Source organism: Camponotus floridanus, unplaced genomic scaffold (assembly GCF_003227725.1).
Source record: "Camponotus floridanus strain SB8 unplaced genomic scaffold, Cflo_v7.5 scaffold1, whole genome shotgun sequence".
NCBI classification, from domain to species: Eukaryota; Metazoa; Arthropoda; class Insecta; order Hymenoptera; family Formicidae; genus Camponotus; species Camponotus floridanus.
The window spans coordinates 10042146-10065702 of record NW_020229214.1 but is presented as its reverse complement, the minus strand read 5'-3'; the positions used below and the strand labels follow the sequence as shown (position 1 = coordinate 10065702).

Here is a 23557-nt window from a genome sequence, read left to right as displayed (position 1 = left end):
AATATTCCGTGCAGTATAAGGAAGAAATTATAAGGCGCTCTCTCTCTCTCTCTCTCTCTCTCTCTCTCTCTCTCTCTCTCTCTCCCCCTCCCTCCCTCCCATCTTTGTCCCCATCCTCTTTTAAATGCAAATATCAATGTATAAAGCACATATAGATGTATTTTCATTTTTGTTACAATTTTATCAATATTTGCAATATAAACTAGCAAACAAAACTACTTAAGCCTGCGGCACACCGTACGATTTTTCGTACTAGATCGCGTCTTGATGTGAGCGTCTTAATTGACCAATCGTAATTTCGATATTAAAGAATTGTCAAGTAAAGAATTGCTCGCATGCAATCCAGCACAAAAACAAGCATCGTGCCGCTGGCTTTATATACTAGTCTTCCTTCTAATCATGTAATAACTAAATATCTATTTCCATTCAACTGCCTTGCGCACGCGCCATCATAGAAATTTTTTGCGCCTTTTGTATTATATCCGGACAACGTCGTCGTCTTACTAGTCTACAATCTTGAAAAAAACCTTCATTCCTCGGAAACCCATGCGATCCATCGGCATAAGTCACTAAACCTATCCATATAAATCCATATAAATAATATATAATTATAAATTGCTTCGCACACATGCAAATTATCTATTATATAAAAAAAAACTTTTATCGTCGGCTTCGCTAAAAATAGTTGCTACTTTCCATATTATAAGAAATTATAAAGTTCCATAATTGTTTATTATGATCACACTTACCTAAGCCCCAGACACGACCCCCGCGAAATTCCCCTTCGAATTTCATTCCGTCGGCTCTCCAAAATACACCATGACCATGGAACCATCCTTGCATAAACTCGCCCTCGTATCTAAAAAAGAAAAAATGAATTTTCCCTTTACAAGTGTACGCGATGCCATTATCGAAAATTTGTACGATGTAACTTATTACTTACTTTGCCCCATCGGGAAATACAATAACTCCCAAACCAGAACATAATCCATTCTGGAATGCTCCTTCGTATCGTGTTCCGTCCGGAAGAATTAACAAACCGGCGCCGTGTTTCAATCCCTTACGATTCCAATCTCCGATATATTTCGTACTATCGTCATATTTATACGCACCATTCTTTACCACACCTATAAATGCGCATACGCGGGTGAGTCACGCACAAATCGAATTTGAGAGAATTTCATTCGAGAAAAGTTTTAATAGAGTTAAAAATGCGAGAAAAAAATTTTCCGATATTTAATCATCACTTTGATAAAAGAACAATATTAATAATTAAAATGACTCTAAAATAAAGTAAAATGAATGTATATATTCTCACCATCCCCCATGCTTGCGTTACACTGAGCGTATTTAAGCTGGTTCGGTTGTGATTTTAATCCACTTACACGAAAAATCAATTCTTTATTTGATTAAGAAAGATATCCGGAAGATGGATAGATAAGGAAACCTTTTTATAGAAAAGACGCTTAGGAAAATATATTGTGAATATTTATAAATAAATGCAACTGTGTATACCAATCTATAAACATCACTCGCCTGTATATTGACAATTTAACAGTAAGAAATTTACATTTTTCAAAATATATAAAATAAGGCGAAAAATATGAAATCTATATGTAATATAGATTATATATTGTCATATTAGATGATTAGAATTTATATGTAAAATTCTGCAATATTCATTCTTTGGATTCAGATGCATCTGCTATAAACCATCGTATTCTCGCTTCCACAGCAGCTCTCCTGACTAAACGTTTGCGATCATCGACTACTATCCCCAATTTGTCTAATACAACTTGCTTGTATGGATTGATCAAAACTGAGGGATAACAGGCATAATGCGCCAAACATTCCAGAGCCGCGATTCTAACATCCTATTGATATTGATTAAAATATACAATATAAGATTATAAGATAACAAAATGAAACGGTTCGAAAAAAATTAAAGTTGATGTAATTACCATGATTCGATGTATTGACAATTGCACAAGTTTTGGTATGACACATTGTACATTGTCCAAAAATATGTCGTGTTTTGTGTCGAGTAAAAGTTTAAGCGATATTAAAGTCCGGAAAATTAAATGCTCATTGCTTAAAGTTAGAGATTCAATCAACAATGGCACCAACTAACAACGCGATGTAAATGATTAATCAAATTTCATAAGGATTAACTATTTTTATCATGAAAGGATTAGCGAGAAACTTACCTCGGTCAAATGCAAAAGTAATAATTCTTCAGGCATTTGTTCCAATAAATGTACCAAAGCGACAAAATAATTCTGCCTACTTGATCTCGTAAAATTAATAGCTTGTTGCAACAAATATTCAAATACTCTTTGTTTATAAAAAATTTTTATATCGCAAAAATTTTCCTCTATTAAGGCATCTTCGTATTTACTTACTAATATTTGATATTGTTCGCTTACAAATTGACCCATTTCGTCGTGAGTTAGTAGATGCGTAAGCTGTGAAAACAAAGTAATATATTAATTTGGTAATTCTTTCGCATTTTAAAGCATTATATGTAATACAATTACATATTCAATTGCACGTACATTCTTCAAGAAATATTGAGACTTGCTGTATCCTCTCATAACAAATGCTTTAGTTATCCAAATTTGAATGTTAATTGTATCCTGCCTTAGTTCGATATCATTATCCGTTTTTAAATTATTATCTATCTTGTCTTCGAGATAAGGTACAATTCGATTAAGATCTGCCATCTCCATTTTGTTTAATAAAACAGATAAAAATTTACAGCTTGTTTGTTTTATATCCAGATTGCGATTACCGATTGCTAGATTATATAAATTTTCCACCATATCATTACTTATATTCAAATTGATATCTTTCCGCAAAGGAATGAAAAGATTCATTATTATGATGGTCACGTCAGTTTCCAAAATTTTTGTATTTAAAGCTACAGCGTACTTTGCTAGAATTGCGCATTGTTCTTCGATTGTAAGATTTCGCATAATTAATTGACAAATATTAGAAATCAACATTTTATGATCAATCACATTTGTCTTGTACAAAATTAATTTATCAATAATATGGCATTCGTTATATAGAAATCGGTGTATATTGAAATCGGATTTCTTAGAAGCGATTAGTTTCTGGATATTCAGTAAAGCTGTAATGCATATGTCATTATCAATATTACTTGTTGACATTGTAACAATTTGCGGGAGAATCGCACAACCTAATTCATATATTTTTGCTACCGCTGTCAAAGCTTTTATCCTACGTTTCAGTATTTCTACTCTCGTTTCATCTGGAATATTCCAATAATATTACTCACACTCCTATTGGCAATTATACACAAATTAATTAACTATATGTACATTGGTATATAACTCACCTGTTTTTGATAATAATCTGTCTTTAATTAGCAACAATATTTCTTGAAGATACATTGTAGCAAAATCTATAATAGCTGTATGACATATAATCTGTATTTCATCGCAGCCTGCTTCAATTTCATTGCATATCACATTATAGAAAACAGTGCGTTGTACATCGTTTAGATAAGCCTTTTGAATCATTAAGCCAACAAATATTCTGCTTTTCAACTCTGTATTTTCTACCACCGAGCCATCTAAATATATTTGAAGTATATTTGTCCATGCTAATTCTGAAACATCTACATGAAATTTTCTTCAATTTCTAGCATATTTTATACATGTATTTACACATACATATGCACAAAATATATTAATAGTTATATGAACAATAATGACATAATAATAATATGATGTTGTAAGTTAAAAGTTCTTATCGCTTTATGCTATATTAATTTTGTTTTAATGCAACTTACCTTGAATGCAAAAGCCATGATGGGAACAAATTTTCACAAAATTATTTAAAGTTTCTATCAATGCAATTTTATCATTTGATGAATTTTTTGTAGAATATTGACCGATACATAAGGGTATTACAATTTGCAAGATTTGTACGCATACTGTTTTACTAATTACTGCTATTGTCTCCAATAATCTCTGAGCAGATCTATATAAACTAAGCTGTACATCGGATAGGGAAAATTTTATATCGGTGATTACTTGATTGATGAAATTTTTGCAAACAGCTTCGTCGACTGATATAATTTTAATTAATGATGTTATTGCTTCTAAAGCAGCATCTTTTATTTCGACGTCCTTTTCTGACATAATTTCTTTTTTTAAAATTGTCCATAGTTCCGATAGATGAGATTTCACTTTTAACAGCTCAAATGTTTGAACACCTTCGCGCAATAGATTTAAGGAGTCAAGTTTAGCAATTCTATGGGTGGAATATAATTTGTCAATTATAAGAGGAATACAATAATCTGCAAACTCTGGAATAACGCATAAGCAAGGAGCCAATCTTTTTGCCAAATCTTCCCGTGTCACATTTAAATCTTCGCTGCCAGACTGCAAACAACATTTGTAAATCACATGTTTACATCTTTTTAAATATCACATAAAGAAAAATAAATATAATTACAGGATTGAAATCAACTGGGAAGTAACATGCCATAACCTCAAACATTTCTTCAGTTAAATGTTCCAGTGGGAATTTTTTTATAAAATGTGGTAGTACATTAAATAATAACACGAGATTGTTTGGATCTCTTTCACCATCGATAGAATTAATAATGCCATAAACTAAATCGGATCCCATGGATATCAAATCATCTATTTTGTTTTCTATCAAAATTTTGAATATTATATATATTTTGCGACGTTCCGATAATGGCAGAGATTGACACTGAACATGCTCAAACATAACTCTTAATAGCGACAATGGTGCACCTTGAGGCAACCGATTCATGTTTACCTAAAACAAGATTTATGAATAATATATATAATCGAAAAAAATTTTTACGAGATACAAAGAGGGATGGCCTTTAAATAAATGCTCACAAGTGCTAGAATGCCATTTAATACAGATGGTATGATATTATAATGATCCTTTATCCTATCGCAATAAAATATTGTAATAAAATACAATTCAGATTCAGTAAGATAATCTTGGGATATCTGTGACAAGACAGAAGAAAGAATTGTAACCCCTTTTTCTCTTGTAAGAACATTTTGGTCTGTCATGTAGGAGCCTAATGTTTCTACAAACGTGCCAAGTTTCATAGAACCTGATTCAATTTCTGGAAAAAGAAATTTAACATCCTTCGAAACTAATAATGTCAAGATGCATGTAATATTAACCTAATTAAATTGATGATTTCTTGATGGAGATGTGTATGTATATATGTATATATGCATAATAATAAATTTTTCCAAATACCAATACTACATATATATATTTGTGTGTGTGTGTGTGTGTGTGTGTGTGTATACACATCATTTATTGCACAAATTATATTTTAAAGCAAGATTTATTTTAAAACTTAACTTTCTTAGTCTCTTCTTACTGTGCCGCTATTATTATTTTTGTGATAAAATAAAATATAAAGTATTTTAAAAAAAGGAAAATGTGTGTAGAATTGTGTGCATATATGACAATGTGTACGTATGTATGTATGTACAAAATGTAACGTACCCGAGGATATACTTTTGCATAGTGGATCCAAAGTCGTCGTATCGTTGAAACAGATATCTAGTCTCTCTTTTAAATCAAAATTTAAAGATGCCATAACCGAAAATATATATTATTTAACAATCAACTAATATGTATCGACGATATATCGTAAGATGTTAAACCACACGTGTATATACTATGTACACTATGTACATTGTACACACATATGAATCTACATATGCACCTATGTGAGTACTATGGTTACGGTCGGGAAGACGCTATGGATGCTTTGAAGCATTTGATTGACCAATCAGGTTAAAGAAATCTTTACTCCTTTTGTCCTGATTGGTCGAACAAATGCTTCAAAACATCTAGGCTGCGTTTGCTTTGTATGTATGTATGCTTACGCGCTGTGAGCATCATTCTGTCTTTATTGCACATCGAATATCAAACGAAGATAGAGCGATGCTTTCAGCGCTAAGGCCCAGTTCCACAATCCAGTTAATCCGAGTTTAAGTAGTGGATGGACCAATCAGGACCCAGTTTAACGTATTAAACTCGGATTAACTCGAGTTGTAGAACCGGGCCTAAGAGATTGACCAATTACAGTCAAGTATAAAGAGAATACTCGATACTGTGATTGGTCAATTTCTTAAAGCTTAGGGCTTAAATTACCTATTGTAGATCCGGCCCAAAGGTCTTTAGCTTAGGGTCAGGGCACAAACATTGCCGTAGCACCTTACGCCATCTTACGTTAAAACCTTAAGCGTTGTCTACAATGGCAGTAGGATTAATGGATTAAAGCTGTAACTTAAGGAATTGATCAATCACAGTTAAGCATTAAGAGAATACTCGACTGTGATTGGTCAATTTCTTGAATTACAGCTTTAATTCATTAACCCTACTGCCATTGTAGACGACGCTTTAAATTTGTATAAATGCTATGCACACATATACGAAAAATCAAAGCGTAATATGAATTTTATACTTTTATTTTTTACGTCCGATCTCTAATCTTAAGAATCGATTCACTGGATTAATCGAAGATCGATCTAAAAAATCGAGAATCAGATATAAAAGAATCGATTCTTCAAAAGATCGATTCAAGATCTCCCATCCCTACAGTATTCTACAAGTCCATGATACAGCCCTAATGCAAATACGATTTCTTTAATGTAAACATATTTGCTATATAAAACGTATAAAACGTACGAAACGCAATAGTTAAAAATGGAAAATGACAATCCTGTCATATATGGACTCGAATTCCAAGTATAAATTAATTAATTATGCGAATATAAAAATCTATATTTCCTCTTTTATTTTACCTTGTTCCATATTGTTGCTAAATAATAAAGTATAATATGATTATTTCACAACTATTTTACAACTATGATGCAAATAAATAAAAATATTAAAATAATGCTCTATTCTTTTCGTTTTAGACTAGAGCATTGTCTGCTCAAACGGCTGAGACCGATGTTGTAAGATTTCTGATTGGAACACAATCTTTAAATTTTAATAATAATCAGATTCACTTGGTAGAACTTAACGAAGAAACAGGAAATTTAAAAACTCAAGTATTTCAGCATTCGTTGGGAGAAATTTGGTCCTTACAAGCCTCTCCAACTGAACCTGATATATTTATTACATGTTATAATCATTTGAGTGGTAAAGAAGTCTCATTATCTTTTTTAAAATAATTTTTTTTATATTGTTAAATATAAAAAATATGAAAAGATTGGTATTGAATTTAGTAATAGATTTTTTACAAATGCTTCTAGGTAATTTTCATCTTTGCATTACTTTTTCAGAGGAAGGCATATGCCAAATGAAAGGAGCTATATGGAAATTTCCTGAGATAAAAGAATATACGAATGACATTTTACAACTTGATAAATTGGCAGATATTGATACTGCACCATATGGTACCGATCTTAAAACTATCGCCTATCATCCTACAGACTGTAAAAAGATTGTTTCTGTAGTAGATAATAATTTTGTTTTATGGGATTTAGCAAATAAGGAGCCACAGGTTAATTACTTTTTTTCATTTGCATAAAATGTATACTCTTCTATAATATAATCCTATTGTTAAAACATTTGAAGCGTTTAATAATTTTCCTATGTTCCACTTAGGTAGTAGTATCTGGTACTTTGGCAAGCAAAGGTCAACCACGATTTACGAATGGTAAATGGAATCCTCATAATGGTGCGAATCAGTTTGTAACTTTGAATGAAAATAACGTTCGTGGATGGGATTTTAGAAGCCCTACCGATGCTGCTTGGTCTATTTTATCTGCACATTCACAGATCATTAGGTAATGTAAAAATTAATCTTTGATGGAAGGCATTAAAATATATTGTTTTTACTTTAACATACAACTTGTCTTACAGAGATTTGGATTTTAATGCAAATCGTCAGTATTTCTTATCCACCTGTGGCGATGATGGATATATGAAATTTTGGGATATTCGATTACCGACAGAACCGATATTATCTCGTATGGAACACTCGCATTGGGTGTGGAACATAAGAATTAATCGTTTCCACGATCAGCTCGTTTTAACATCCAGCAGTGACTCTAGAGTGATATTATATAGTATTGCGTCTATCTCGTCTGAACCATTTGGACACATGGTGTCGACTGAAGATGAATTTGCTTTTCAAAATGACGAATCTTGTGGGAAGAAAAAGTAAATGAATATTGTGTAATACAGTAGTAATCAATCTATTCAAACGGATTAAATCGTACATTTATGACATTCCAGATTAGAAGATGGTCTTGTAGGAAGATACGAAGAACATGAAGATAGCGTGTATGCAGTGGAATGGTCATCTGCCGATCCCTGGACATTTGCATCTCTTAGTTATGATGGTAGATTAGTTCTTAACAAAGTACCACGTAAATATAAATATCAAATACTTTTATAAATCTATTATAAATTATTAAGATTAAATTATTTGCCAAGATGAAAAAGACGATATATATACATATACATGTAAAATATTTTGTAACTTTTTCTCCTCTCCATATTCAATTCAGCCTTTCATTGTAAATTACTTTCTTCTTCTTCTTATAGTTACAATTATACCGAATCGTTCATATAATATGGCTTGTAAATGCAGACAATGTGCAATAGGGAACTGTTGTTAAAAAGAACACATTTATTGTCAACACATTCTTGATAAAAAAAAAAGATTATATATGTACATGTATGATACAAACATAGATAATCGTTAATATTGTTTTGAAATCTTACTAGCTATGTTTCTAAGTTGTCCATATACCTTAGAAGGTGGACTACCTAAAATCAAATTGCATATTGCTCTACGGGCTAATTGTATGTTTTGAAAAGAACCAAGTATATGTATCTTCGTATCTGCTAGCACAATTCTCGTTTTTGTTACATTTTCAATAGTAAATTTTGTTCTTCCACCCTTGCCTGCTAATCTGCCGATTGCTCTAGACTGATGATCACCCTTTATTTGTTGCCTAACATCTTGTATTTCAAACGATTCCACAAATAAGTCATCCAAACGTAGTAAAGCTAAAGCATCGTCCACCTCAAATCCATAAATAAATGCTTTCACAAAATCTGCTGCTTTTTGGAGGTAAGCAATATCTGGAGTTTCTGGTGCTGTTCTAATTTCAACATTTCTAGTTTTCAAATTAAAGCGAACTTGTAATTTTAAATGTTCAACAATAGGCGCAGATATTTTCAACCAATTTTCTTTTAGAGGTGAATATCTATGTGCTGGTACTGATATCTACAACAAACAAAATATTAAGCAAAATAAAAGCTTATATAGACAATTATTAAATATATATACAAGATTTGTTATCTTACTTTTCTTTGTTCTCCATCTTGTATAATCTTTACTCTTTTTTTAGCTGTATGCTGCTTTACTTTTCCCTGTATACCATTAATTGTTTCTACCTAAAAAATAGATTAAGTAGAATGAATCATGATGTGATAACATATGATAAAATAATATAAACAGTAATTATTATGTAATAATAAATAACATAAATGTGTATTATGTTTTCATTAATCAATTCTATCATTTACGAGAAACATACAATTATTCTTTCTCATGCAAAGCTTTCGCAAGATAATATAAAATTTATTTTTTATTTAGAACTAAACTTTTTGCATTTTTTGTTTTCCTTTTTTCTCCATCTTTAAAATCTATTTCATTTATAGTGTACGCTGACGCAAGAGTACGTTCGCGCACTTGAAAAAGCAACAAGATTATAATCTAGAAAATCAAACTTATAATATCATACCTCCATGTGATTATTATCAGCATGGCGTTTCTTGGTTAAGTTTGCCATTTCAGAAAGAGTATCAGCATCAGTAGCGCAATTGATAAAGTGACACACGATGATATTGGATTGAAACTATCAGCCGGGTATTATGGCCGATATTTATAGTCTGTTCTTCTGTCAAGACATCTTAAGGCTGGTTTATAGAGGCCGTAAAGGCTTTCGCACATGAATTGCCATAACCATAAACATAAACGTAAGCTGAAGAACCAATCAGAATATTGCTTTAGCTTTATGTATCCTAGAAGACGATAGAAACGATGATAAAGTTGACTGTAAGCAGAAGTAACTAGGATTTTAAAGGCAATTTTGTGTGCGATAGGCTTAAGGCCGCAGCACACACTTTTGCATAAACGCATAACCATAAACATAAGAAAATTGATTGGTTCATTTTCTTATGCATATACTTGGGGACCAATCAATTTCCTTATGCTTATGGTTATGCGCTTATGCAAAAGTGTGTGCTGCGGCCTTAAGCCTATCGCACACAAAATTGCATAGCTTGCATGTGCATAGCATAAGACGATATGGACCAATGAGCATCGAGTATTATGTTATGTAAGTCAATATGGCGACTTAAAACTCGATGCTCATTGGTCCATATGGTCTTATGCTATGCACATGCAGCTATGCAATTTCGTGTGCGATAGCCCTTAACTGATTGAAATCCTAGTTACTTCTGCTTACGGCCAACTTTATCATCATTTCTATCGTCTTCTAGGATACATAAAACTAAAGCAATATTCTCATTGGTTCTTCAGCTTACGTTTACGTTTTACGTTTATGGTTATAGCAATTCATGTGCGAAAGCCTTTATTATGGAATCCAACCTACAGGCTCCAGCCTGTGTGGAAAATGGTATATAGTGTATGTACATACATTTTGTATGTACATACATATATTTTGTTGTTTACGTCTATCATAACAAATAATATATATATTTGATAATTACAACATGTTGAATATCGTGAGATATCATACGAGGATATTCAGGCCGTATAATGTTACAAAATATGCTCTTAGTCAACGATATCTTTTTACGAATGTTAAAATCGACAAATCTCGATGTAACGATATTTCTTTGAAGAAATATTATTCATCTTTGTTACAAAAGGTAATAAATTCTTTCTCTTCTCGCACATATGTATATGCATGGCATATATATTTTAATTACGTTTTGTATATATATATATATATATATATATATATATATATATATATATATATATACACTCTTAATAATATACGATCTAAAATTTTTTTTAACGATTGATAGAGACCGCTTAAACAAATGGATATCGCAATTCGCAGTTATGTTTCGAAAAGGAACGATAAATATGATAAACTTGTGGGATCTTGGTTGCTCACCTGTGGCGGTATGGTTTTTGTAGCAGTTGCGCTAGGTACTATTATTTATTTTGTATATTATTATTATATTTGCAAGATAGTAAAGATTATTATAGAAAAAACATATGGGAAATAGAATTTTTTTTTACACATACAAATACATACATGTGTTTCATGAGATTTAAAATATCGGTATCTAATTAAAATTTATATAACACTTTTATGTGAATAAACAGTACATATGATTGACCAATATTAAATGTAAATAAAATTTATTTATGAAATTGTAGTAAATTATTTCTCTCCTTACATATATCTAGGTGGCATAACACGACTGACGGAATCAGGTTTATCTATGGTTACCTGGAGATTATTAGGAGAAAAAATGCCTCTTAATGAAACTCAATGGCTTTCAGAATTTGAACGCTACAAACAATTTCCTGAATATAAAATGTAAGAAGTACACATGTGTCTCTTACATCAAGGATGTAAAAAAATTAATATACATTAATATATATATGTATACACTTCTTTCTATAGAACCAATTTGAATATGACATTGGAAGAATTCAAGCGTATTTGGTGGATGGAATATTTGCATAGAATGTGGGGACGTTTAATTGGCGTTATATTTATAGTACCAGCGACATATTTTTGGTTTAAGGGTATGCTAAAACATGGTATGAAAACACGTATTGCTGCTTTAGGTTCATTAATTGGCTTACAAGGACTTATGGGATGGTATATGGTTAAATCTGGATTAGAAGATCGTTTTATAGAACCTTCCGATGTGCCGCGGGTATCGCAGTATCGTTTAGCTGCGCATCTTGGATTAGCGCTGCTTATATATACTGGATTTCTGTATAATGCTTTGGATCATTTGATTCCTGCTGAAAAGCAAACTAGTAATTTCTCCAAAATTACAAATAATGCATTAATGACGATAAAACGGTTTAAAAGATTAATTTACTCAACAAAGGGATTGATATTTTTCACCGCTCTGTCGGGAGCACTTGTAGCTGGAATGGATGCTGGTCTTATATATAATACTTTTCCAAAAATGGCAGATAAATGGATTCCTGATGATATATTTGCCATGTCTCCTATATTAAAAAATTTTACGGAAAATCCAGCTACGATTCAATTTGATCACAGAATTTTGGTAAGTTGCAACTATATACAATCATTTATTCGTCATTACATTATATTTTACAATACAATACATATTTCTTATGCAGGGTATTGCTACTATAGCATTAATAACTTGTTTGGGTATTATGTCCCGCAAACATAAACTTTCTAGTCGAGGAAGAAAGGCAGTGGCTGCTGTACTTTGTGCTGGTTATCTTCAAGTACTTTTAGGCATTTCAACTTTATTAACTCATGTTCCTTTAATATTAGCTGCTTCTCATCAGTCTGGTAGTCTTATACTTTTAAGTACCATAATATGGCTTTGTCATGAATTGAAATACTTGAAGAAAATTTAATGAATAAATCTCATTTAAAAGAAATATATATATATATATATATATATATATATATATATATATATATATATATATATAGAGTAAAACTCTAATTGTATACTTATATGTTGGAGTATTTTTCCAGAAAATTTCCACCTATAAAAAACCTATAGAAAATATGCTGTTTTTTATTCGTTTTTATATAATTATATTCCAAGTAATTAGAATGTAGAACTTGTAATTAATATTTTCACGTTTTATTTCACAATAGAATATCTTATAATAATTTAATAATTAATTTTATCATATACACAACCTTTTTTCCTAAACATGTACATTGTCAGATACATGCATAACATGAAATATTTTATATAATTTTTTATATAAAATATTATAGTTTAATGTTTAAAAGAAACTATATACACACACATACATACATATACATACATACACTCAATCTAAAAGTTACCAACGTGTAAAGTAAAATCTATATTTTTAGTATTGTTCCAGAGTAAAAACAAGTACTTTATAATATTGTTTAATCAATTATTTTGAAATATATGTAAATTGTAAATTCAATTCTCCCTTCTATCTATTATTAGATACATAATTTATTAACTTTATCAACTGCTTTTCACATGTAAAAGACATAATTTTTACATAGGGCACTTATTCTATTATTGCCAATTATTTGTTAATTTTAGAATGCTTTGGTCCAATACAATATTATTAATATTAAGTACCATTTTTATCAGGCAGTTAAATTTACATTTCATTATTGTAATTTTTTATTTATACAAAAATTATTTTCTTCCTATTTTAGAGACAATTGCAGTTTACTTATAATATATTAAACTGAGTATTTATTATATATAGTATATTAGGCATATTTTAGATATTTAAATGTATAAACAAAAATATAAATATTATAAAATGAGCAAATTTAAGCTAATTATTGTTAGATATAATTTACATATGTAATTTACATGCATATATACATACATACATACATACACACACACTCACACACACACACATATGTGTGTGTGTGTGTGTTTATTTATTTAATGTAAAGATCTTAATTAATATCCTTTGAGCTGTTACACTGTGTTTATGTAATATGCACATGAAATACTTGATGAGAGAAAAAATAATTACTGCACTCAATTATCATATACATAAATATTGATTCCTTTCTATTACGTGGGCATCTTTGAAATTACGGCAAAGCTATTATATACATCAAGCTTAACATTAATTTGATAAAAAACTTTATTAGCATTATTATAATGTTTTTCCGCAATGTGAATAGTACTTAATAAATATATAATATTATATACTAATATGTATATAAATACAATTTCACTGATTAAAAGTGATTTCCTTTTACAATTATTAATTAATTTGAAGTATAGCTTCTCGTCATTTCCTTCTCCCCCTTTTTTCATGTTATCTCTTTTTGAGAGAATAAATTTTTGCCCATTGACACTTTTATAAAAAGATGGAGATTGAGATACAAATCAAAAAATTAAGTATCATTAAAGCTGTCAAAGTTTAGAAATTTTTGAAAAATTAATCGAGATTGGGCTATAAATTTTTTTTCTCTTTATATACACAATGTAAGTGTTACATATAAAATACAAGATTGCAAAACACAAATTTTTTTTCATTTAATAATTATAATCATTAATTTATTTGATGCAAAGCACTTTTAGAGAACTTGTCTGTCTTTCTCTCTCTAATATATACAGTATCATATTATATATGTGTCTGTCCACAAAATAACACAAAACAAACTTATCGATTATTACAGAACTCGCATATATAATTTTGTTTATGTGAGATAAATGCAAATTTATTCTTAGTCTCATTATTATACTCATTATTATTACTTTTCTATGATTTGTCGAAATCCTATTCGATACTTTAGCTGTACTTATATGAATGACATATGAATATAATTAGGCCTATGAAATTTAGATTTTTACTTGAAGAAATATAATAATATATAATATATAATAATATGACAGTACAAATAAAATTTAGACTTATTACATTACATAGTATTGATACAGCGATTAATCTTTTAAAATTGAAATATTGGGTGATGAAAAATATGTTTTCAGAAATAGAAATAAAATCTTGCATTTTTTCCTATGTAAAACTGATCTGTAATATAAGTTACAAAAGAATAAGGAATAACTTGTAAGTAGTGCAAGCAAGAAGTAGAAACTCATTAAACATCTAAGTAATTTAGATATATTTTACAATGAGTATTATGTTTTATATTTTTTGTCCAGTATTGTCTATTCAATATCGGTATACACTTTGCCTTTGTAAATAATGTAATATAACAATGACACAAGTAGAATCAAAGTTCCTCTCATTTTGCAAAAACAATAATATATCCTATATATTATATATTTTTAATTATATTATTTGAAACATTACCTCAAGTGGTCATTCTATTTAAATGTACAATTCAATATTTAACTTTTATACAATAACTTTTGCAATTGTAATGCGTGAAAAAGATTTTTTGTATTATAAGACATAAATTATAGAAAATAATGCTTATATATTTTACTCAAATATAAATAAATGTATTTTTTTTCAGTCAATTTGCTTGTAGCATATCATTGAAAATAAACAAATTTGTAAAGATATGCTTCTGTACTTGATATCTGCATTCTCCTTCTCTCTCTCTCTCTCTCTGTGTGTTCTTTCTCCTCGTTTAAATGCTATTCTTACATATTTTTTTTACATTGCACAATAATTTATGTGAATAAATATAACAAAATGTAATAACAAAAGTGTAATTGCACTTAATTCATGATTTCACTAAATACAAATTTATACTGCAAAACTCTGTTATGCCCAAATTGTCTTAAAATAATTATCACTTTTACCAATGTTTGTAGTTAAACGATAAAAAATATAAACAGTTAAAAAAAATACATATATATACATTGACGTGCAATTAATGTGAATTTTGTCAAAGAGTAAAAGTAAGTCTATCGGTTGCTGATTGAACATAACATACATGTTCTTTTTGTCACTTTTATACACAAATTCTTCAGCTAGCTTTTGCACAGTCGTTCTCCATTTTTTCTGGATTTACAATTACTTGTATTACATAACCTGGTTGCACTTTTGCTTCTTCTATATGCATTTTATCACCCAATAATTTACCACCGAAAAACCACCTCTGACGCGATGGTTCCAAACCTTCTTGATTCTATGAGGATTATAATTATTATTAATAATGATTATTGTCATATATAACATATGCATACACGTGTAACACACAAAATTATTATAGATATCATTGATACTGTACTAACTTGTAATTTTTTCTTTGCTATAGCAATAGTGTCATTGCTATAAACAGGTAGTTTAACTTCTCCTAAGGTTGTCGATAGTCGAAGCTTCAAAGTTTGTTCTGTACCTTCATCAACTGGTTCTAAACAAAATTAATGAAAGTAATAAAGAGTAAAATTCAATTAAATTCTCACAAAATATACTTTATAGCCAAGTTTCTACAAATTTTTATTACCTGAACAATCAGCAGGTGAATCTCTTCCACTGTCTTCCTTTACAATATTAATTGGATAGGATAAACAATAAATAGGTACTTGATAACGAGTTCCCAATTCGTCATAACATTCTGTTAAGAAACCACTTGGCACGGAAATATTTGCTCCGTCTAATATAGCCTGTGCCAACTGATAATCCTGTGCTTCTGCTGCAGTTGCGCCTGCCCTCAATGCATCCCAAATCTCCTTGCGGCCGTCAAACGCTGGTGCAGTGTCCCAAAACTCATCTCGCTTACTTCTTAATTGACCTTCGGTTAAAGGTACATCTGATTTCCATCTGATTACCTCATGACATAGGAGATGATTTTTTCTCGTATTTCCTACAGAAACAAGAGTATACAAAGTCAATTTATCTCAAAATGTATGTATTAATACATACATAGCTTCAATTTTACACACACACATATCTTTGCTTTCACAAATAATAGTATACAGCAGAGAAATGTATATTACAACATTACACTCATTCATAGTGTGTTATTAGTTGGACAATACAAAAATTTAGAAAATTTTCTGATGTATAAAAAATGTAATCTTTTAAAGTTCCTTCTTCCTTTATTATAGTTGTATACAAATTTATACAACTACTTGGGCATATATACTTCAAAATTGCATTTGCTAGTAATATGACTAATGAATTGAATCAAATCTCAATTTTACAATATATAAATTAAAAAGTACTGCCATAAAACAACTTTGATATACAAAAGTTTCCAATAATTTTCATTTACAATCATTTTCCATTTATATTTTGCAAAAATAAAGTTATTAAATATCCTAAATATCCTAAATAATTACTGCATATCTAATCTGTGTAATGAAATACATGTATAAACACGCACATATGTTTGTATAAATATACAAGTTTTATATACACATACATACATATGTATATAATTATATATACATATATATATATGTTGTGTGTGTGTGTGTGTATGTATGCATGTGTGTGTGTGTGGGTATTAAATTCTACTTTTATAGATATTGCATTTGATAATTGAACAGAGATAAATGCACTTAGATGACATGTATCTCAAGTATGGAGACAAAAATAAAGTAATTTCAAGGTTAATTGATGTTTCATATATATATATAATTTTTTTTAATTTTTTTATTTCTGATAGATTCGAATGTCTTGTGTACACCATACAATCTCTCACCCGAATTAGTTCTCGTCGAATTTTCTGATGTATCGTTAACGGAGGCATTTCTTGCCCTAGTTATACCTATGCAACCTCCCATTCTACACAACCGGAACAAGTAAACATTTCACTAAAATTTAATATTACTCTGCATGCTATTTTTCATCATCTTATCCAATCGAACTCTCGCCGCAGCCATATTGCATTCTCCCTCGACGAGATATTATTAAAAAGACGGCCAACTTTGCGGGAATTAGTGTAATTGAAAAATTGAAAAAAAAGCACTACGCGTGATTACAGGCACCGACAAGATAATGGCCGCATACATCGGACTAAACCGCCGAGTAGCAATCGAATATGATTGGTTTCTACTTTTAGATCCGGCCAATCAGCGTCGAATTACATCGGAAAATCTAGTAATGTTGTCTCGAAACCGCTGAATGCAGCCAATGACCGTCGAGTTTTATTTGGTATCTTCTGGGAAAATTTCTCCAGAAATTACTAAAATGATTTTTGGCTTTTATTTAAAACGGCGTCTACAATGAGATTTTAAGGAGACTTAAGACGTAAGACTTAAGAAATTGACCAATCACAGTCAAGTATTAAGAGAATACTCGACTTTCGTGATTCTTATGGCATTTTCGAATGGGTCGAGTTTGACCCGACCCAGAGTAGTTTACTAGACGTCATTGATCAACCGCAGCCATTCTTCTGAAGAATGTAAGGTTACATTCTTCAGAAAAATAGCTGTGATTGGCCACATTCAGCAGACTCAACAGTTGGGCAACATTACTAGATTTTCCGATGTAACTCGACGCTGATTGGTCGGATCTGAAAGTAGAGACCAATCACATTCAATTGCTACTTAGCGATTAAGACCCGGTTTCACAATTTGAATTAATCCGAGTTTAATACGTTAAACTGGGTGCTGATTGGTCCATTCACTACTTAAACTCGAATTAACTGGATTGTGGAACTGGGCCTGAGTCCGCTGAATGCGACCAATGAATTTAGTAAACTACGGGTCAAACTCAGGGTACTTTCCGATTCACACATGATGTGCATAAAATGACAGAAAATATATAGTTTATGTCACACATATTATACATTTTCTGTCACTTCATGCGCATCATGCGTGAATTGGAAAGTACCCTCGATCATTCGAATACGCCATTACATTTCATAATTTGGTAGCACTGGTTCCATTTTTCTGCGAGGAAATTGGAACAGTGGTCGCATTCAGCGGATTCAACCGCTAAGTAACAATCGAATATAATTGGTTATTCTACTTTTAGGTCTGACCAATCAGCGTCGAATTACATCGGAAAATCTAGTAATGTTGAGTCCGCTGAATGCGGCCAGTGATGCGCTATTGTGGGAATAAAGTCGCGCATGCGCATTAGCAAACGCTATGAATTCTCAGTAACGTATGTATTTTGATGAAATATAAGGTACCGTCAGACTCCCCTCAGTGCGAAAAAAATATTAAATTGCAAGGAGAGAAGAAAATTTCTATCAAAGAAATTAAATACATTAAATATAATAATACACTTTGTATATAACACATTACGCGTTATTACGGCTACTAAAAAACGCGAGAAAACTATATGAGGCATATGGGAAAGAATCTTTTATGCGCATCTAATGTTGCATCTAGGCTGCGTTCGCTTTGTACGCTTACGCGCTATGAGCATCATTCTGTTTTTATTGCACATCGAATATCAAACGAAGATAGAGTGATCTTTCAGCGCTAAAACCGTCAAAACGACATTACGTTACGATTTTTTCTGTGCGTTGACTGAAGTTTAAGGGTGCTTTCCAGCAAGCAACACAGGCGACACTGTGTCGCTACAGTGTCGATACAGGTGCTTTCAAACTACGACACAAGTCGACACAATCGTACACAGCAAAAATGCTGTGTTCGCCTGTGTCGTCGTTTTGTAGCACCCCAGTGAGTGCCCACTTAACATTTCATATTTGATATCATTAATTTTTTTAAGAATGGTATTGCGTGATATTGCGTGATAGAAGATAACCAAACTTTTATATTCGCTAAAAAGACGACTTAAAGACATCTAGACGTCTTTAAGACGACATAATGTTGTATGGGAACGTTCTGAAAATTTAGACCTAGTGACAATTATTAAAAGTGACTGCCCTGCACTCTAGTGGCAAAATAAGAAAGCTAAAAAGCGTTCCAGCTATAAGTCGACACTGTGTAAGGGCCTATCCAGACAAAGTTGCATAAGTGCATATGCATAACATAAGATCATATGGACCAATGAGCATCGAGTATTAAGTCGCCATATTGACTTATATAACATAATACTCGATGCTCATTGGTCCATGTGGTCTTATGTTATGCATATGCACCTATGCAAGTTTGTCTGGATAGGCCCTAACACTGTGTCACACAGTGTATCACTGTGTTACCATAGCTGGAAAGCACCCTAAGTTTACGTACGGAGTTAAATTTACGATCTATACTTAACGTAACGTAATGCGATACGGAACACCTTGTGCGGAGGCCCTTACTTTACGCCACGACTACGACAGACGTAAGCGCTCATGTCTAGTTCTCTGCTATCAGCCTAAATATAAGATCGGACTGTGGCCGGTATTCATAGTCCGATCTTATATTTAAGATCGTATTAAGTCTGGTCCGAGGTTGACTTAAGACCTCATTCAACCAATCAAATAGCTGCGTAGCATTTCAAGCTCGAACTTAAGACGATCTCAAATATAAGATCGGACTATGGCCGGTATTCATAGTCCGATCTTATATTTAAGATCGTCTTAAGTCTGCTTGGAGGTTGACTTAAGACCTCATTCAACCAATCAAATAGCTGAGTAGCATTTCAAGCTCGAACTTAATGGTGCGGTCCCATGATACGGAACGTATGCGCAATGCGGAATTGGCGGAACGAAGTTCGTTCAATCACAGACATTCCGTCAATTGCGTTCCGTTGAAATATATTTTCTTATGTCCCATGGAGCGGAAAACGCGGAAGCGCAATTGGTGTTGGCCAATCACAAGATTCTTTCCCATAGATTTTTTTGTTGTCTATATCGGAACAACGTACATTATTGGCTCGCGCAAATTACGCTTCCGTATTTTCCGCTGCATGGGACATAGGAAATACAAATTTATGCGGATCGGATTCACACATATATGTCAAAAAATTCATGAATTTCGTATATAACTTTCAAAACTGACAACAACTTAATATTGAATATGGATTCTGAAAAATTGTTTATTATTATTTGTGGATTGTTAAGTAAATTAAAACAAAGTTGGTGTATATTTAAAAAGAATGAATTACGCCGTAAAATTATAAAATTATATTCATTGTATATAATTGTAAAAAGAAATGAAAATATTAAAAAACGACGAAAATATTGGATGCGACCTATATTCAGCTTAGAAAGAAGATTCCAACAAGGAGCAAGTGAGAATATTGTAAAGGAAATGCTGATGAAGACACAGAAAAATATATGGATTATTTTAGAATGGTACCTCAATTATTTGACGCATTATTAGCATTAGTTGGACCATTCCTTGTTACACTCTTATTTAAAATATTTTTTAATAATATTCTTACGTATATCTGCTGTTTCGACATTTTTCATCATACACACAATTTTGAAGTTCCGCACAAAATGTGTATAAAATAGAAACTTGCGGATAGAAATCGGCGGAACAGACGTAAAACAGGTTAAACCAATCACGAGCGTTCCGCCAATTCCGCATTGCGCATACGTTCCGTATCATGGGACCGCGCCATAAGACGATCTCAAATATAAGATCGGACTATGAATACCGGCATATGAATACCGGCCCATGATTGGTCAATTTGCCTATGATTTACGACTTACAACTCATTGTAGAACGGGCCTTATGGTGCGGTCCCATGATATGGAACGTATGCGCAATGCGGAATTGGCGGAACGCTCGTGATTGGTTTAACCTGTTTTACGTCTGTTCCGCCGATTTCTATCCGCAAGTTTCTGGGTGCTTTCCAGCAAGCAACACAGGCGACACTGTGTCGCTACAGTGTCGACACAGGTGCTTTCCAACTACGACACAAGTCGACACAATCGTACACAGCAAAAATGCTGTGTTCGCCTATGTCGTCGTTTTGTAGCACCCCAGTGAGTGCCAACATAACATTTCATATTTGGTATCATTAATTTTTTTTAAGAATGGTATTGCGTGATATTGCGTCCAAAAGACATCAAAAGACGACTTAAAGACATCTAGACGTCTTTAAGACGACATAATGTTGTGTGGGAACGTTCTGAAAATTTAGACCTAGTGACAACTATTAAAAGTGACTGCCCTGCACTCTAGTGGCAAAATAAAAAAGCTAAAAAGCGTTCCAGCTACAAGTTGACATTGGGTGCTTTCCATTTAGCGACACAAGTCGACACAAATGTCATTCTATCTTTTTTCAATGAATAACAATAAACAAAGATAGAATGACACTTGTGTCGATTTGTGTCGCTAAATGGAAAGCACCCATTGTGTAACACTGTGTCACACAGTGTATCACTGTGTTACCATAGCTGGAAAGCACCCTCTATTTTATACACATTTTGTGCGGAACTTCGAAATTGTGTGTATGATGAAAAATGTCGAAACAGCAGATATCCGTAAGAATATTATTAAAAAATATTTTAAATAAGAGTGTAACAAGGAATGGTCCAACTAATGCTAATAATGCGTCAAATAATTGAGGTGCCATTCTAAAATAATCCATATATTTTTCTGTGTCTTCGATCAGCATTTCCTTTACAATATTCTCACTTGCTCCTTGTTGGAATTTTCTTTCTAAGCTGAATATAGGTCGCATCCAATATTTTCGTCGTTTTTTAATATTTTCATTTTTTTTTACAATTATATACAATGAATATAATTTTATAATCTTATGGCGTAATTCATTCTTTTTAAATATACACCAACTTTGTTTTAATTTACTTAACAATCCACAAATAATAATAAACAATTTTTCAGAATCCATATTCAATATTAAGTTGTTGTCAGTTTTGAAAGTTATATATGAAATTCATGAATTTTTTGACATATATGTGTGAATCCGATCCGCATAAATTTTGTGACGGTCGTATTTCCGGACGTTTTTCTTAGCGCGGATAGATCGCCGGTGGTAGGTTTCGTTGAATGAAATACGCGGTGTGTGTGGTATAATTGCGTTTATTGCGTTTGAATGAATATGTGTACAGTGTTAGAGTGTGTAAATGAGTGGACGAGTGTGTGAGCGTGTGCGTGATTATAACAGCTCGGATATAAATCGCGTGGTTCGCGTAATTAGGCCGAAATTAATCAGCATTAATATTCGGCCTCGTTTTCGCACGCCGGCAGATGTTTACGATCGCGCGAGACGGCGCGCGTTTTTGCGGCGCTTTTTCTGCGGGGAATCCCGAGATTCCGAGAATGCTTCGGTTCTCGGAATCGACGGTGATTTTCGCCGTAATATTTATTTCGCGATTTAAAGTCCGCGTATAAATCGCGTATGCGCTTGAACGCGGCGGTGTTTACGCGTTCGTTTCTAGATGCGCTCGCGGAATTGCAGGTGATGCGTGCAACGATGTTCGGTGCGTATAACCCTGGTTTTTATTTCGCGAAGGATGGATTGCGCGATGCAGCTGGATCGGTAACTCCCGATCCGGGGCGGCTCAAGCTCCACCTTCCGTGAGGGTTGCAACTGCGGATTAGGCGGATTGCACTTTTGGCGTCAGAATCGAGAACTCTCGTTCGGAGACGGAGCACGCTCCACCTCTGTCTTCAGCTCTTTCTGTGCGTTTGATAGGATTTCTCGAGGATTGCTTTTGGAAGCGTACTGCTTCAAGCGGATTGGAAAAATGTGTCTAGAGTTAAAAATGTGGCCCTTTTTATACGAGCTAATTGCCCGCGTCGGCGCGTGACGGTATAATGCACCGGAATGCATCGTTACAATTTGTATTTCCTATGTTCCATGCAGCGGAAAATAAGGAAGCGTAATTTGCGCGAGCCAATAATGTACGCTGTTCCGATATAGACAACAAAAAAATCTATGGGAAAGAATCTTGTGATTGGCCAACACCAATTGCGCTTCCGCGTTTTCCGCTCCATGGGACATAAGAAAATATATTTTAAC

General features: G+C 32.3%; 6 protein-coding genes across 7 annotated transcripts; 2 read left to right on the top strand and 4 right to left on the bottom strand.

Annotated features, from left to right (window-relative positions):
* Nucleotides 1-133: 133 nt before the first annotated feature.
* On the bottom strand, nt 134-1503 carry LOC105249617 (MORN repeat-containing protein 4 homolog). The gene is made up of 4 exons (XM_011255204.3): nt 1319-1503; nt 944-1127; nt 750-859; nt 134-575 (listed from the first exon to the last, which is right to left on the bottom strand). Exons 1-4 carry the CDS (start codon nt 1326-1328, stop codon nt 427-429), a joined length of 453 nt encoding a protein of 150 aa, XP_011253506.1. The 5' UTR covers nt 1329-1503; the 3' UTR covers nt 134-426.
* A 9-nt stretch (nt 1504-1512) lies between these two features.
* On the bottom strand, nt 1513-5761 carry LOC105249618 (MMS19 nucleotide excision repair protein homolog). The gene is made up of 9 exons (XM_011255206.3): nt 5539-5761; nt 4905-5143; nt 4486-4818; nt 3818-4412; nt 3362-3643; nt 2556-3274; nt 2208-2465; nt 1962-2126; nt 1513-1874 (listed from the first exon to the last, which is right to left on the bottom strand). Exons 1-9 carry the CDS (start codon nt 5630-5632, stop codon nt 1680-1682), a joined length of 2880 nt encoding a protein of 959 aa, XP_011253508.1. The 5' UTR covers nt 5633-5761; the 3' UTR covers nt 1513-1679.
* Nucleotides 5762-6624: 863 nt separating this feature from the next.
* Nucleotides 6625-8718, top strand: LOC105249619 (EARP-interacting protein). Its single transcript, XM_011255207.3, has 6 exons — nt 6625-6789; nt 6963-7188; nt 7332-7552; nt 7657-7838; nt 7915-8214; nt 8290-8718. The coding sequence occupies exons 1-6, from the start codon at nt 6748-6750 to the stop codon at nt 8450-8452; spliced, it is 1134 nt and encodes a 377-aa protein (XP_011253509.1). The 5' UTR covers nt 6625-6747; the 3' UTR covers nt 8453-8718.
* Nucleotides 8485-9982, bottom strand: LOC105249620 (RNA-binding protein pno1). 2 transcript variants are annotated; one of them, XM_011255208.3, is made up of 4 exons: nt 9810-9982; nt 9370-9459; nt 8782-9289; nt 8485-8665 (listed from the first exon to the last, which is right to left on the bottom strand). In XM_011255208.3, exons 1-4 carry the CDS (start codon nt 9855-9857, stop codon nt 8622-8624), a joined length of 690 nt encoding a protein of 229 aa, XP_011253510.1. In that variant the 5' UTR covers nt 9858-9982; the 3' UTR covers nt 8485-8621. The 2 variants fall into 2 exon arrangements, with proteins under 2 accessions (XP_011253510.1, XP_011253511.1); XM_011255209.3 differs by having other exon boundaries at nt 8593-9289; nt 9810-9981.
* A 619-nt stretch (nt 9983-10601) lies between these two features.
* LOC105249686 (cytochrome c oxidase assembly protein COX15 homolog) lies at nt 10602-12695 on the top strand. The gene is made up of 5 exons (XM_025408874.1): nt 10602-10962; nt 11125-11251; nt 11516-11648; nt 11736-12357; nt 12434-12695. Exons 1-5 carry the CDS (start codon nt 10804-10806, stop codon nt 12680-12682), a joined length of 1290 nt encoding a protein of 429 aa, XP_025264659.1. The 5' UTR covers nt 10602-10803; the 3' UTR covers nt 12683-12695.
* A 2565-nt stretch (nt 12696-15260) lies between these two features.
* LOC105249621 (ubiquitin domain-containing protein 1) lies at nt 15261-17638 on the bottom strand. The gene is made up of 4 exons (XM_011255210.3): nt 17421-17638; nt 16218-16577; nt 16006-16124; nt 15261-15899 (listed from the first exon to the last, which is right to left on the bottom strand). The coding sequence occupies exons 1-4, from the start codon at nt 17500-17502 to the stop codon at nt 15738-15740; spliced, it is 723 nt and encodes a 240-aa protein (XP_011253512.1). The 5' UTR covers nt 17503-17638; the 3' UTR covers nt 15261-15737.
* Between the last annotated feature and the right edge of the window lie 5919 nt (nt 17639-23557).